This window comes from Martes martes (assembly GCF_963455335.1).
Source record: "Martes martes genome assembly, chromosome: 8".
NCBI lineage: Eukaryota > Metazoa > Chordata > Mammalia > Carnivora > Mustelidae > Martes > Martes martes.
This window is the reverse complement of record NC_137895.1, coordinates 88,503,072-88,519,396: the sequence shown is the minus strand read 5'-3', so window position 1 is coordinate 88,519,396 and position 16,325 is coordinate 88,503,072. Positions and strand designations below refer to the sequence as shown.

Genomic DNA, 16,325 nt, shown 5'->3' with positions numbered 1-16,325 from the left:
AGTCACAGGAGACAAGGGCAAACCAGAAAGGAGAAAGCTATGCTCTTTCTTTCTTTTAAAGCTTTTTTTTTTTCTTTTTAAGATTTTATTTGTTTATTTGGCAGACAGAGATTACAAGTAGGCAGAGAGGCAGGCAGAGAGGGGTGGGGAAGCAGGCTCCCTGCTGAGCAGAGAACCAGATGCAGACCCCTGAGATCATGACCTGAGCCGAAGGCAGAAGCTTTAACCCACTGAGCCACCCAGGCGCCCCTATGCTATTTATATTTAAAGCTGAAAAAGAACTTAATTAGTCATCTAGTGGCTTTTCTACACTTTGCAGCTAAGAAAATTGAAGTTTAGAGAAGTAGTGATTTTTCTTCTAAGTCATATTAACTAATTAGCAGTATTACAAACTATAGATTCAGGTCTCTAGTTTGTGTCCTTAGCTCTTCACATTATATCACAATGACTTTTTTTTTTTTTAAGACTTTATGTGAGAGAGAGAAAGAGAACATGAGTGGGGAGGAAGGGTAGAGGCAGAAGGAGAAAAGCAGTCTCGCCACTCAAAAGGGACTTGATCCCAGGACCCTGGGATCATGACCTGAGCCAAAGGCAGATGCCTGACAAGTGAGCCACCCAGGCACCCCACATTATACCACAATGACTTTTATTTTCTGTGTTGTCTGTGTGTGTTCCTTGGCTTGGGAGCTACCAAATGGCATGCACCAAATCTATGTTCACACAGATTACTTAATCATAGCTTCTAGATAAGTATGTAGGACCTATACAAATTTATCATACAAATTCAAAGGAATCTAGGTTCTTCTCCAGCAAAAATTTGGCTATCTTGCCACCAACTTTCCCACTGGTCCCTCCCTCAGAAGCGTGGATATTAACGATTCTTTCCCTCCCTCCATCTAGTGTTTTCTTCCTCCAGGAATACGCAGGTTTACTGATGGCTCACAGTCCTGCTCTTCTGGGGAATTGATTTAGAAAGAGAAGTAGGAAATCCATCAGTCATTGCCCATCAGCCCCAGGTGCTTGAAATTAACAATCGCAAATAGAGCTCAAGACTTAAGAACAGTCCTCGTTGAGGTGCCTGACTGGCTGAGTCAGAACATTCGACTCTTGATCCTGGGGTCATGAGTTTGAGCCCCACATTAGATGTAGAGATTAGTTTAAAAAAAACAGAACACTTTAAAAAAATAGTTCTTATTGGCAGTGCCTTCGCACTCCAACTTGTACACAAGTACCTGTTTAACAGAAAGGAAGAATATCCTAGAAAGTGAACCCTGGAGAGAACCTTAAAAATCACCTATTTTCTCCTTGATTTTTCCAAGTGAAGAAATTGGAGTTTTGAGATATGAAGTAACTTGCAAAGTTAATTCAGGTCGTTAGTAGCAAGGCTGGAACTAGACTCCCAGTTTCCTGCTTCCAGGACAGCTGTTCTTTCTATGTCACGTCCTGGTGACATGTGCATCTAGCAAAACACATCATAAAGTAGCCTCATCTTAAGCCATCAGGAGTGAAAAATAAATTATTCAAACCCTTCCTCTTCTCTCTGGCAATTTTTTTCCTTTGCGTTTCTCTGTGTCCTACTCTCTCTCTTTTTATCCTTCTTATGTTTCTGAGAATCCATCTCTCTGGGGTTTCAAACTGAATTGTACCACGCCTGCATGATTCTTTTGATTTTTCTTCTAAGCTATTGTTTCCCATCCAAAGACAAACATGCATAAGCCAATCAAGACTCTTCTTGACCTTTATGGAAAAGAACACTCAGAATTTCTATGAGAGGTGCTGGACCTCCCTCCTAGCCTATCCAGTCAATTAAAATGAGTCTCTGGACCCCCTGAGGGCTGTTAACCAATCCTAAGAAAGAAAAGATCAATCTCATTTCTCCGTCACCACTGTGCAGGGAGGCTGCTAACCAGTGAGAATGTGCCACTAACAGTCATTAGAAAAACTGGCCAATCAGGCCAGCCTTGTTACATGGTCTGGTAGGAAAAGAAAGGGATTGATTGGAAAGGATAGTCTGGCTCCACACCCTTTCCTTCCTGGATCCTAGTTTTCCCTCGCTGATGTGGTGGAAGGGCCCTTTCCCAAACCGAGTTAAAAAGATCCCTAGGCCCTTCGCTAACTCTCTCTTTTGCTGTCTTCCAATTCACCCCTCTCTCACATACCTCAGCCAGTTTTTGCAGTCTCACTGTTCCCCTACTGATTTAATTTCTGACTTCAGGCCTGGCCACAATAGCCAGCCTCCCCGACTTTCAGTCCTCCCCCACAGATCTCTCTATCCAACGAACTGTCAAAGAACCTGTTTTGCATGATTTATGAGGGTGAAAAAGTTCAGTATGTCATAGTTGAGTCTCAGGAGATACCACTGCAGGGATCTTCCAATCAAGTCTCCAGGAAGCAGTGCAGAATCCGAGTTGCAATGCTTTCAGCTGTAATGATAATCACAACAATAACAATAACTGGTATTATTACTACTATCATTTATTGAACTCTCACTGAGTTCCAAGTACTTTGCTAAAAGCTTCACATATATTATCCCAATATTCGCTGTGGGGTAAGCACTATTATTACTCCAAATGTGCATAGCAAGAAATCGATTTAGAGGGGTTAAACAGCTTCCCCAAGGTCACAGCGATCTGAGAACCCAGGCTGGTGTGAATCCAGAGCACAGCACTGAATGGGGGAGGGGGGTAAGGGAGAATTAAACACCACAGGCTTTAACAACTTCAGCTTCCTCAAGGGCCCCTTCTCCAATCCTCCTTTGGGATAATCTGCGATATCCAAGAGGGGGTCTAAACTGTCGCAACAAACAGCTACAACGGTTTGGCGGTGGCGCCTAAGAACTGCGGACTTTTTTTGCCTGGGAGGCCGCGAAGCCGAGAGTTGAAAGGAATTCGGGGGGCGGTGCGGGAGAGCGGGGGTGTCCGGCGCCCTTAGGAGACATCCTTGCCCGCCCGGCTTCCCTTTCCCCTCACAGCATCTTACACCGTGCCTGGCACCACTTGGTACTTGGTAAATACCTGTTGATTGCCTCCCAACGATCCCAGCTCCTTTCTTCACCTATTCCACCCCCCTCCCCCCCCCTCGAGTCAACAACTGGAACTGAAGGGATATTTGGGAATTTCCGGGAAACCAGCGAGAATCCTCACCGAGCTGGAATCGTGGATTTAGAAAAGGCGGGAAGTCCCCCACCCTTCTCTCCTCACCCGCGTCTCCGATTTCTCCCCACTCCTTCCCCTCCCTTTCAGGAGCTCAGGGCCATAAAAATGCAGATGGAGGATCGGTGTGAAATAACGGGCCCATATAAATCCCTCTGCCGCCCGCCTGCAAGATGGATTGGCCGCATTGAAATTCCTCCGCGAGGATAATTAAACTCGGGGCCTCATCCGGGCAAAATTACATTCCTGTAATGGCGTCGCTCGGGGTCCCGGGAAATTGCTCCGTGGGCTTTCAGCGGCGGTTTTTATCGCCGGCCGGGGTGTGCCTGGCTGCGGCTCGCCTCTCCTCCGGGACCGTAAAGCTGCTGCCGTGATTTATCCTCCCCTTCTCCCAAATCCGATTAAATGGAGGAGCTCGGGGCCGGGGCGCCGCGGGGCCCGGGAGCCGGGAGGGGGCGGCGGGAAGGACGGGGCCAAGGAGGGGAGGACAAACGGCCCCTCAGAGGGTGGCGGATTTGGCTTTATTTACAGCCGCGGCTTTCTTTTTATTTTTTATTTTTTATGGGGGTTTGGTGAGCTTTCCCCGTCCTTCTCGAGCTGCGTTCAAGCACGATGCCTGGATGGCTGGGGTTTGGACATGAGGGGAAGTGGATAGGCCTTGACGCCTTCCTTCCAAGGGAGCGGTTCGTCGCCGGTCTTGGGAGACAAAGAGGCCTAGAGGATGGGATGAGGGCCGGGAGCCCCCCACCCCCACTGCTTTCTATCCGGGAAAGGAAGAGCCAAAGGGCAAGAGGGAGAAGCCGAAGGGCTTCCATGAGAGCACCTCGTGGGAGGACGTGGGAGGACGGCTTATCTCAACTCCCACAGATGGAGCCTGGCAGAGGCAGGAGCATGCCTGCGGTGACCTCACAACCTCACTACAGGTCCCTGGTGCCCACTATTCCTTGACTGTCTCAGGACTCCAGAGAGAAGGCTTAGTGTCAGGGCGCTTGAGTCACAATCATAGTTAGCCCCTATCTTCTGGTTCGGTGATAAGAAAGAGGGAGAGGGAAATAAAGGCGAGGGCACCACAGGCAGCTGCGGCATTTTGCTCACTATTCGCCCCCTGAACGGGTTTCCAGTCCATAAGGTCAGGGTCCCTGGGCGACAGAAGGCAGAAGTGCCATGACTTAATTTTCCTTCTGCTACATTTTGGGCACTGACCCCCCCCCATCTCGATGTATGTTATTTAACACTGAATTTCTGGTGTGCGGGGGTTGGGGGGTTGGGGTTGGCAATGTGACTGCACATGCTGGGAAAGGGTACACGATCCCAAACGCTGAGCCGACCAAACCGCAGGCCACGTTACAGATCGGTTTACACTGGAGAGTTGTCCTCGTTTCTGCACAGGGTCGGCTCTGCCTGCAGTTTCTCCTCTCAAACACCAGGTGGAGCGACTGGCCGAATGCCGCCACAAAGCTGGCAGGCGGCGCTGTGGCGCCTGGGCCGACCCTCAACGTTGCAATCACTCTATCCTTAGAAGAGCGTCTCGTTGGTCCGGGCCGCGCATGCGCTGAGCCTTCCTTTTGCTCTTCCCGCCCCCTCAACCCTCTCCCCCCCGCCCTCTCTGTCTTCTCGGCCCTGGGAGCAGGTAAGGCTTTGGGCCCTCGCGCCCGGCCGCGCACGCGCGCGGAACACCCCACCTCGCACGAGTCCTTTGAGGCCCTTACCTTGCATGCGCCCACCCTGGTCCTCACGCCCTCCCTCGTTCCTGGTATTCCCGCGCCTTAGGGCTGCCCCTTCCGCGTGCCCGTGACCTCCAACCGCGCGGGCCTGGCGCCATCTTGGATGTCTCGTGGGAGGGGGAGGGAAGAGCGCTCTGGAGCTGGCGAAAGTTAAATCCCAGAACGCTCATTTCACCTGTTCCACGCGGTTCCTGCAGAGGTTCTTTTCTCCCTCTGGTCTATTCAGAGTTGTCACAAACCCCGGACTCTCCCTTCCTGTCTTAGTTTTTTCTTCTTATCCTGACTCGTTGTCTTCTTATCGTGCAACCTCCAGACTTGGCCCCAGGACCTCAGCTGCCCCAAGCAATGGAGATAGCTGATAGTCTTTTGAGAGTAATCGTGGACACGGTAGAACAAAGCCAAAACACCCTCTCCATTCAGACCGTGGCCTAGGAGAGCTGTGGCAGAGAAGAGAAACCAGTTTCTTTGGAACCATTGGTTGTCTTGCAATACCGTTCTCTTCCTCCATCCAAGGGAAGTTGGAAAAAACAGAAGTGGTGGGCTAATAGCAAGGTTTTCTATTAAAGGCAGCAGGCCCAAAAGACTCGTGGGGGCCCATCGGTGGTCTTCTTCTGCCAGCTTTTCTGTCAAGGGTATACTGAGTCCCCAGACTCTGCTCTCAAGGGGAAAAGAAGGTTTAAGGAAAGGAGTGGTTAAGTCAACAGCCCTCGCTAACTCTGTGACTGATCACGGAGGAATAAACCTGTGATGATTTAGGCCCACTGATTCTGGATGATGCTGTTGTCTGGAGTATTGTAGGCTAACAACTGCAGACTTGCCGCAGTTAGGTGACCAGTGGAGGCATCTGCACTTCATGCAGTCTCCCGTAATTGCCACCCTTTGTTGTGGGTTTGTTACATGTCATCACCACATTAAACTTTACATGTTACTTAATTTACGCCCCCCAACTATGTTCTGTATGATGATGCTGAGGTGTAATTACCTTGGGGGGAAAACAGATAGTATTTATTTACTTATTTATTTATTACATTTTAAGCAAGCTCTACACCCAAGGTGGGGCTTGAACTCAAAATCTAGGAGTTGCATGCCTTACTGACAGCCAGCCAGGTGCCTAGTGCCCTTTTTTTAAAAATTTTTTTTATTTTTTATTAACATATAATGTATTATTAGTCCCAGGGGTACAGGTCCGTGAATTGCCACGTTTACACACTTCACAGCACTCATCATAGCACATACAGTGTCCATAACCCAACCACCCTCTCCCTGTCCCCCTCCCCCCAGCAACCCTCAGTTTGTTTTGTGAGATTAAGAGTCTCTTATGGTTTGTCTCCCTCCTGATCCCATCTTGTTTCATTTTTTCCTTCCCTATTCCCCAAACCCCCCTCCACATTGCCTCTCAAATTCTTCATATCAGGAAGATCATATAATAATTGTCTTTCTTTGATTGACTTATTTCGCTCAGCATAATATCCTCTAATTCCATTCACATTATTGCAAAAGGCAAGATTTCATTTCTTTTGATGGCTGCATAGTATTCCATTGTATATATACACATCTTCTTTATCCATTCATCTGTTGATGGACATCTAGATTCTCTACAGAGTTTGGCTCTCTCTCTCTCTCTTTTTTTAAGATTTTATTTATTTATTAGAGCATGGGTGGGGAGTGAGAGGAAGAAGAATATAATCTCAAGCAGACTCATCCCTGGGCTCAGAGCCCCTTGTGGGGCTGAGTCCCATGACCCTGAGATGGTGACTTGAACCCAAACCAAGAGTGGAGCACTCAAGTGACTGATTCACCCAGCACCCCACCCCCAGCCCTCCTTTTTTTTAAGCTTTAGGGAAATTTTGGATTTTGACCAAAGAAAACCTTTATAGTCTGCAGCAAAATTGGGTTAGAGTTATGTATGGGCAGTTGGAGACAGGGCAAGAGTTGAAGCCACTGATTAATCTAAAAGTGACTGATTCTGGATTCAGAAGGGTAATGTGGAAAAATCTTGAGTACAACTCATTTAAGGAAGTGTTACTTAACAGGTTTAAGTAACCCCTGAGTATTTCAATCTGTAGCATATTAGGAAGCATTAACTTAAGTGTGAGAAAATGTCAAGTCCTGACTCTACCACTACCATCATTAGTGGTTTTAAGACCATGCTCTCAGTGTACCTAACAATCACTTGAGAAGCTTGTTTGAAGTAATAGGATACTTGGGCCTTATACCCAGAGATCATGATCAGGACAGTCTAAAGTGGGACCCAAGTATGCAGAATTTTTTGAATATGCATTTATTTTATTTGGTTTTTTTGAATATGCGGGGGGGGTTTTGTTTTTTTAGATTTTATTTATTTATTTGACAGAAATCACAAGTAGGCAGAGAAGCAGGCAGAGAGGAGGAAGCAGGCTCCCTGCTGAGCAGAGAGCCCGACATGGGGCTCGATCCCAAGACCCTGGGATCATGACCTGAGCCGAAGGCAGAGGCTTTAACCCGCTGAGCCACCCAGGCGCCCCTGAATATGCGTTTTTAATACATAGATCATCCCTACCCTCAAGTAACTAGTTCTTGTGGGCCTCTCAGGGAAATCTTTTTGTAGGTCTTTAACTGAACCACTCTTCTCTTAAATAACTTCATTTCTGCAAACTTAGGGCACCTGTAGGGTGTCAGCATTGTTTTAGATCTTGAGCATACAAAATTGAATGCCTCTTAGGGTGGTGGTGAAAATGAATACTTTTAACAATCATGGCTAATTAGGATAATGGGAGGATTCCTCACTGATCTGCCTCACTATGTTTAATTAATGTAGGAAATTGAAGTGTTTTGAGGAACCCAATAACTTCCAGGTAACTGGGTTCAGTAAAAAGATGATTGGAGATCCTTCCAGGGTCTTGGACTTCAGCAGACAACTCTTAAGAGTCTTTAAAGGGCAACTGTTTCGATCCTGGACAATGAAATCTATAGAAGAGTTCCTTTTGAATAGAGACTGAGGAAAACTTAGGCTGAGGACACAGGAACTTCTCTGAAGACACCAACACATGAGCTGTGGAAATGAATAACAGGTCTTAAAGTTGCGACCAAGTGGCTACTTGTTCAGACTAGTGGGAGTCACTTGATTATAAGGAAATCTTAGAAACTGTGTGGAGGAAATCTTGACTTCAAGGTTTTGATTCCATCTCTGCTAATGACTTGAGGTCATTCACTCTGCTCTCTGGGCCATTTAAATTTTCCAGAGCACCTTTTCTGCTAATTAAGATCTCCTTTGATGAATAAGGACAACGTTTACAGTGCTACTTCTGTAATTTCAGCTCTCCTGCCACAGCCCCTCATCCCTTGAAAATGTATGCCTGTGCAAAGTTCGTCTCCACCCCGTTCTTGGTGAGTGCCTACCTTTTCTTGGACAGTTAAGGAGGGGGATCTTGTTTCTTCCTTGCCACACCTTGGTCTTCACAGCTGGGCTGGGGGAAGGTCCTTTGCTATGTTAGCCTGACAACAGAGAGTGAATGCTTACCAGACACCCCCTGTCTCAGATCCCTTGGAAGCCAGTTAAATCTTTTCATCCAACCATATTAGAAGAGTGAAAATGACAATCTAGTCTAAGATCGGGTTATTTTTATCCTAAAACTGTGTTCCTGTAAACTGGAACCCAACTGGAAATGGCCTAACTTCGACTGAGTATACACTGTGTATAGGATCTTTCCCTGAGTGTGAGAAAGCCATAGCCCAGAGTTTCCTCTGGGAGCTGAAATTTGAATGGCAAGTTAAACCACATGTAAATACACGTTGGAAAAAATACATGATTCAGAAGCAACAGCATGGAAGAAATTACGGATTATTTTTTAAAAAGATTTACTATTTATTTTAGAGGGGAAGAGAGAGAAAACAAGTGGGAGGGACAGAGGAAGAGGGAGAGAGAATCTTGACTCTGCAGAGTGCAGAGCCTGATGCAGGGATCGATCTCACAACCCTGAGATCATGACTTGAACTGAAACCAAAAGTTGGATGCTTAACTGGCTGTACCACCCAGGCATCCCAGACATTACAGATTATTAGATGGTGGAGGCAACCGGTTCATATATCCGTAAGTGAAAAGGGGTGGTGCTATTCATGGGTACCATTGATGGAACACTGGGTGTACTAATTTGTGTACGTAATCTCTTACTTCTCACATCAACCCCGAGTTACCGCCTTCCAGTTTGATAGATGAGAAGGCAGGTTTAGAAAGATTTAAGTTACTTGTCCGAAGATCACAAGGCTGAAATAGAGCTTAGATTAGAATCTAGATCTCTCTGACTAAAACTGGCTGGTAACCACCAGGTTATCCACTTTTGCCTGGGGTTAGTCAGAAACGGCTATAAGAGGGGGTAAATTTTGAACATAATGGCAATACCTTGTGGTCTGAAAGGAAGTAGGTTTCTTCCCTTAAAATAGAGGAGAAGCCTGGGAAGCAAGAGAACTCGAATGGTTCTTAAATCTAAAATTTGCTGAAAGTAAAAGAATGATCCAAGATTCTGATTTATGCTCAAGAGAATGAATGGGGCATCCACGTGACAACTCGGATGGTTCTGAAACTTCTCCACAACTTTCCTTGACTCTCTTGCCTATGTGTTGTTCCCCGTAGGTCAGGAGCACCTCTCAGCTGTTGAGCCGATCACTGTCTGCAGTGGTGCTAAAACCACCCGAGACACTGACAGATGAGGCACCTTATAAGGTCAGATTGGGCCTGTGGTATTCGGGGTGAAGGGTGAAAAGGGCTACCTGGCAGCGCCAGTAGGGGGAGTGCTGAGGACAATCATCACAAAGTTAGTGAAGGAATGAGGCCACTAGCTTTAGGTGAAGTGGAGGACAGTTGATACCACGTACAATTAATGTTCCGACTTTTGCTGCTGGCAGCACATGCTCATGTGTGTTGCTGTTAACTACCATTACCTGACCCAGTTTTAGTGACTTCAGCTGGTGGCATTTGGTCCCGATGATTTCAGGGCACCAAGAACAGGCTGCGGCTTAAGTCTTACTCTTCTAGATCATACCTGAATCTTGAAGGTATTTGATGTCCACCTCTTGCATCAAAAAAGTTCTGCTTGGCAACATTTTAGGGGATTTCCCAGGGAATAAAAAGTTTTTGTTTGGAGGAGAAGCCATAGAATGTCATAGCATAAAGTGTTTAAATGGTACAAAGTTACCAGAGCAAAAAAAGGGATTTCTTAAAATCTTTATCTTTTACTGGCATCTTCTTCACAGGGCCTCAGCATCTTGGCAGCCCCACGTCCCCTGACCTCACTTATTCCTAGCCGCAGCTTCCAAACCAGCGCCATTTCAAGGGACATCGATACAGCAGCCAAGTTCATTGGGGCTGGGGCTGCCACAGTAGGGGTGGCTGGCTCTGGGGCTGGAATTGGGACTGTGTTTGGGAGCCTCATCATTGGTTATGCCAGGTAAGATGGGCCCTCCATTGGCTCTCATATGTTTCCAGAGGTCTGGGCAGAAATACCTGGGGATCTTGAGGCATACCGTCCTATACGGTAGCCACGTGTGGTTATTTGAATTTAAATTGTTATTAACTAGAGATTCCTGGTTGGCTTAGTCAATAGGGCTTGTGACTCTTGGTGTCATGAGTTGGAGCCCCATGTTGGATGTAGAGATTATTTAAAATAAATATTTAAGTAACTAACAGTACATAAAGTTTAAATTTTGTGTATTTATAATGTGGCTATGTAGCCATATGTGTCCAGTGGCTACCATATTGGAAAATTCCATTCAGAAGCTTTGGTTTAGAGCAGGAGTCAGCAAACCAAAGGGGGAGGGCCATACCTGGGCTACCCCTTGGTCTTTGTATAGCTGAGCTAAAAATGGATCTTAATCCTTAAAGTGTCATGAAAAAAGGGGGCAACAGAAACCATATGTGACCCACAACAGCTACAATATTTACTGTCTGGCTCTTAACAGAGAAAGTTTGCTACCACTGGTCTAGCACCTCAAGTCAGCATCGTGGCTTGGTTGCTGCTTTTCCCCTATCCCTGGGAATTCCCCCTACCCCCACCCCATCACTCCTGGGAAAACTGCCTTTGCAGTCAGCCCCACACCTTTCTGACACTGGGGACTATTTGGTCTCCACCAACTCTGGGCAACTCACGTTAAAACTAAATTAATCCTCTAGAGAACTGCAAGTTCTCTTAATGCCTTTGAGGAAATAGGTTTGTTTTTTAGGATTTATATGAAATAAGCCTGACTGCTTCTGTGTTCACAGTTCTGTTGGAAGTTGATGTTACTTTACCTCATTCATCAAAGCTTCCAGAGGGGACCAAGTAAGGGAAATAGAAATTATATATTGACTTCCAAAATTGGGAGTTTTTTATCCCATTTTGTTTCTGAACCCCACAGACCATTTGTTGCTTCTTAAAGCCCCAGATCTTTGACTACTTTGAAATGAAAGAAGGTAGTTTGTCCCCCTGGCTCCTTGTCCTCTAGAATGGGGTTTTTCTAGTTGTGTTCCATAAAGCCCTAGGGTTTTGAAGTATGCCCAGAGACCATCTTAAAGAATGAAGGGGAGACCAGTCAAACAAGCCTTTAAAATCCCCGACTTTTTTACCATTGTGATTTGGTTTTTACACATTTTGTATTTTGGGGTTCTGCTACTTCCAGTTTCAAAACACAGACTCTGTCACTGTGGATACCTCTTCCATTCTGGTTGGGCCCTAGGTTGTTAAATGTCCAGGCCCGGAGGTCTTAAGTTATGCTACAGGTGATCCACTGGAGGAGGAGGTAATGGGTCTTGTTAGAGAATTTTGGATTGTCCACTGCCGTCATTCAGTCTCTGTAGAGCCCTTGATATATCAGGCAAGAATTGGGGCACGATGGCGTCACCCTGAGAGGCGCATTGCCTAAGATGAGCTTGTGGAGATGAGTTTTCCCTGAGCCCACCTTTGGTGTTTGTCTTTTTCTTTGTGTGGACTAGAAATTCAGTCTTTTCTCCTCCCCTTCTCCCAGGAATCCCTCTCTGAAGCAACAGCTCTTCTCCTACGCCATTCTGGGCTTTGCCCTCTCGGAGGCCATGGGGCTCTTTTGCCTGATGGTGGCCTTTCTCATCCTCTTCGCCATGTGAAGGAGCCGTCTCCATCTCCCATAGGTCTTTCTCCCGTGTCTCGTCTGCCCTGTATATTCCTTTTCCTATACCTCCCCAGGCAGCCTGGGGAAAGTGGTTGGCTCAGGGTTTGTCAGAGGGAAGACAAATAAATACTGTATTAATAAGAGCTTTCTTGTGTCTCCTGTGTATATTTGTTCTCCACGGTTGGCTGAGTGCCTTGGTGAAAGTATAAGGCCCGGTGGGTGGTGACAGTTCTAAACTCAGCATGAGTCTGGGGTCACTTGTTCTTCATGCTTTGTGTCAGGAAAGCTTTATTCAAATTAGCAGTCCTTTTTAATAATTTTCACCTGGGATGGCCTGTTACCTTGGAGGATTGAGTCAGTAGAAACGAACAGGACTGGCTTAAAATTTTAACGAATGGCTATTTTCCCTGCTACTCCTGGCTCAGGCCTTCCTTGCCGCCCGCTTTGCCTATTGCAATAACCTTTTAACAGGCCTCGCCTCCAGTTTCTTCCCTCTAGCATTTACTTCTATCTACCACTGCCAGATTAATCCTTAAGTATGAGAGAAGTTTTGTCATTTACCAATTCAAACACAGTCTGACCTCAGCTTTCTCGGATTCTATCTTTTATTGTTCCCATACACTCTACCCAAAGTGGTATTGTCATTTTTCAAATACTTTCCTCTTTCCTGTCCTTATCTTCAGGCCTTGTCCTTTGGCCCTCTCTGCTTTCTTTTTCTGAATCTTTGCACACTTTCCTCTTTTGCAAACTCCCTGTTATCTTTAAAGACTGAGTTTAGGGGTGCCTGGGTGGCTGAGTCAGTTAAACAGCTGCCTTCAGCTCAGGGCATGATCTCAGGGTCCTGGGATTGAGCCCCACGTCAGGTTCCCTGCTCAGCAGGGAGTCTGCTTCTCCCTCTGCCCTTACCCCTGCTCATGCTCTCACTCTCGCTCTCTCTCTCAAATAAATATTTTCTTAAAAAAAGTTTAAATGCTACCTCTTCATTACAAAGCTTTCATCTGTTTTCCATCTACCATCAGCCAAATGAGCATTAACCAAAATAAAGGACTATAGAGTATGTTGTATCCTTTATAATGCTTATGGTCTATGATAAATTGTGGATTTGTATGCATGTATATGTTTTTTAATTTCCAAGTTAGACTCAGTTTCTTGAAGGGACTATGTCATGTTCATTTTTGTATCCTTAGAAGTATCTAAATGATGCATCTCAGCAATATCTTTGTTAGTCTTTTTATTTAATTATCTAAACCACCCACCTTCACAAATGAGGAAACCAAGAGTTTGAAAAGTCAAAGGATTTCCTCAGAAACACTGACTACCCGAGCTGGAGCTAGAGTAAGGATCATGTCTTGTAGCCAGGGTGTAAGAATACCACACTGCTGGGGCTCAGTGGGTTGGGGCCTCTGCCTTCAGCTCAGGTCATGATCCTAGGATGCTGGGATCGAGCCCCAAATTGGGCTCTCTGCTTAGCGGGGAGCCTGCTTCCTTCTCACTGCCTGCCTCTCTGCCTACTTGTGATCTCTGTCTGTCCAATAAAAAAATAAAATCTTTAAAAAAAAAAAAAGGTGCTAGAAAGAAAAAAAAAAAAAGAATACCATACTGCTGGTCTTGTGGGACTCTCCCCAAGCCATGTTGCCAGTGACTTATCCCAAAAAAGAAGAAAGGGCAGAATAAGCAAAGATAAACCTTTTCCCTTAAAAATTCCTGAAGAGGGACTTTGGACAGTGGGGTTAATATAAAAGTGAAGAATTATATTTTCTAATGGCTAGATACACTTAAAATAAGCCTTATCCTATGCATGCTTGAAGTAACTGGGTTAAAGTCCTTACCTGATAATGTGAATGACTGCAACACAAAAGTTTTTCTTTTGATTTAATTGACTATAAAATTAAAGCCCTGTGCAGACTTAACTCCAGAGTAAACTGATTCTCAGGAAGCAGGTCACCCAAAATCGTTCACCCCTGTCTTTTTGCTATTGTGATCAAGGGTTGAGAGGGAGCCTATCCACAACTTGCTTCCAGATTGCTATACTACCCCCAACTAAATGTATTCTGGGCCATGGGGCTCCAAGTGGAGCTTTCTTTTTTTTTTTTTAAAAGATTTTATTTATTTATTTGACAGACAGATCACAAGTAGGCAGAGAGGCAGGCAGAGAGAGAAGGGAGGAAGCAGGCTCCCTGCTGAGCAGAGAGCCCAATGCGGAGCTCGATCCCAGGATGCTGGGATCATGACCTGAGCCAAAGGCAGCGGCTTTAACCCACTGAGCCACCCAGGCACCCCGTCCAAGTGGAGCTTTCACTAGAATAGCTCCTCCATCTCAGAGTGGGTGGAAGGTATGTACATATTTTGAGAGAGGGAACACACTCTTTTCCTCGACTATGGTCTGTTAGATTTGTGTCTCTGGTAGGGCCTCTGCTGCCCATCCCCTTTCCGAGTCATCAGGTATCTGTTTTTTTCTCTTCTTGGCCCTTTCTTTGGGATTGATTCTAGCTAACCCCTTATCAACTTAGGTGCTTGGAGAGAGCACAGCTTAGTGGCCCACGTGTTTTTGTTCTCTCTGAGGTAAATGATGAGACAGTGCTGCAAGGAGCTTGGAAGCAACTTCGGGAGGAGTCCAGGCAACCTCTTTGTTTCAAGCCCCAGGAGATAGTTATTGGCAACCCAGGTTGCTAACAACTTGGGAAGAGGAGTGCTATGTTTTAGTAGAGGGTCCAAGAGCAAATTTTCTGAAGAGCTTTCCAACTTCAATAACATGTAATGAAAGCTTTCTACTGTCCTTGTAGTTTTAAAAAGAGACCATGTTCGAAGTCAGATTTTTTTTTTTTTTAAGTTGAGTTGACCGCAATGTTACATTAGTTTCAGGTGTATCAGGAGATGTTCTAATCTCTCTTCCAGCACTGGCCACTGTGATATTGCGCAGATCACTGACCAGTAACTTTCTAGGCCCTCTGTTTGTCCCCATCTACTAAATAGGAATAATAATGTTCATCCCAGGAATTAATGTGCATACACACAGAGGCCCTTTGAGTATTTGGAAAGGATGGTGCCATCAAAGTTCAATATATTGATTATAATTTGCTTTCTCATTCATGGAGCTCACAGCATATTACAGCCATTTTGTAGATAGCTTCTCCCTTTTTTATGGTTGGTATGGAAAAGGGAACTGACCATCCAAAATTTATAAATTCTAGCCATAAAACATCTGAGAGAGAACCCAAGGATGCTGAAGGCGGCGAGGCTTGCTTCCCTCTTACTCCTGTTTTTTCAAGTCAGTTGTGTTTTTCAGAACCAGGGGAGGAGTGCCATTCTAATTAGAGGAAAATGATGTCCTTTGGAAATAATCTAAATGTTAAACAGCAGTAATGAGTAACCCTGTTCCAGGCTCCCTTTCAGGATGGATCTATTAGTTTGAGGCTTTCTCAGGTCATCCAGATGAGAAATATGTTTAGGAGCAACACTGGTAATTTAGCTTAAGTTGGTGTCTGTGTACTCAGAGGCTGCTCTGTGTCTTTACATCCTTTCAAGAGAAATGAGATGAAGGAATATTCAAGTTGAATTCTGAAAGAGAAAAGGGAAGAGGATAGCATCACACTGGTAAGTAGAGGATATTGTCCTCATCCTCTAAGTTGTGAGCAATGAAACTTTGTCTTTATTGAGTCGTGTCTAAAATTATGCATTTTTCAACATGTATTCTTAGGACACACTCTTGGACAGCTTGGTGTTCTCACTGTTTGATGAAGAAAACTTAAAACACAAGATTTTTTAGTCCCCAGGCATTCCTTAAAATGTTTTTAGTTTTGAAACATTTATCTCAAGGCAGTGTGAGTGTTAGTAAGTACGTTGTGATCAAGCTAGCTACCGTAGAAATGGCAGAGGACATGATGGATAGAATACCAGGATGAGGTCAGGCCTCTCATCTCAAATGCTTGGCTTCTGTTACTGTAATAAGTGTAACTGGTTACTTAGAGACAGTTTGTTCCCAGTTCCTTCCTCCCCTTACCCCATAAGAGATCCTTTCATCTTTTGAATAAGTGTGGTGGTAGGCAGAATTTTTTAAATGACTCCCCTAAATGTGTCCTACTCTAATCCCCAGAACCTATGGATTTGATGGGATATGATGGGTGCGATTTTGTTATATTACATGGCACAGTTGACAAGATAGGGAGATTATTTGTGGGGGCCCAATCTAATCCCATGAACCCTTAAAAGCAAAGAGCTTTCTCAGGGTGGTAGCAGAAAGATAAATGAGAGATTTGAAAGAAGGCTTCAGTGTTCCATTGCTGGCTTTGGAGAAGTAGGGGACCAGATGCAAGGACTGGAAAGTGGCCTCTGAGAGCCAAAATTGACCCCCTAA

General features: G+C 45.3%; 1 protein-coding gene across 1 annotated transcript; it reads left to right on the top strand.

Annotated features, from left to right (window-relative positions):
• Positions 1–4,712: 4,712 nt before the first annotated feature.
• On the top strand, positions 4,713–12,114 carry ATP5MC2 (ATP synthase membrane subunit c locus 2). Its single transcript, XM_080811944.1, has 5 exons — positions 4,713–4,782; positions 8,173–8,242; positions 9,486–9,575; positions 10,106–10,299; positions 11,852–12,114. Exons 2-5 carry the CDS (start codon positions 8,204–8,206, stop codon positions 11,964–11,966), a joined length of 438 nt encoding a protein of 145 aa, XP_080668070.1. The 5' UTR covers positions 4,713–4,782; positions 8,173–8,203; the 3' UTR covers positions 11,967–12,114.
• Positions 12,115–16,325: the final 4,211 nt, after the last annotated feature.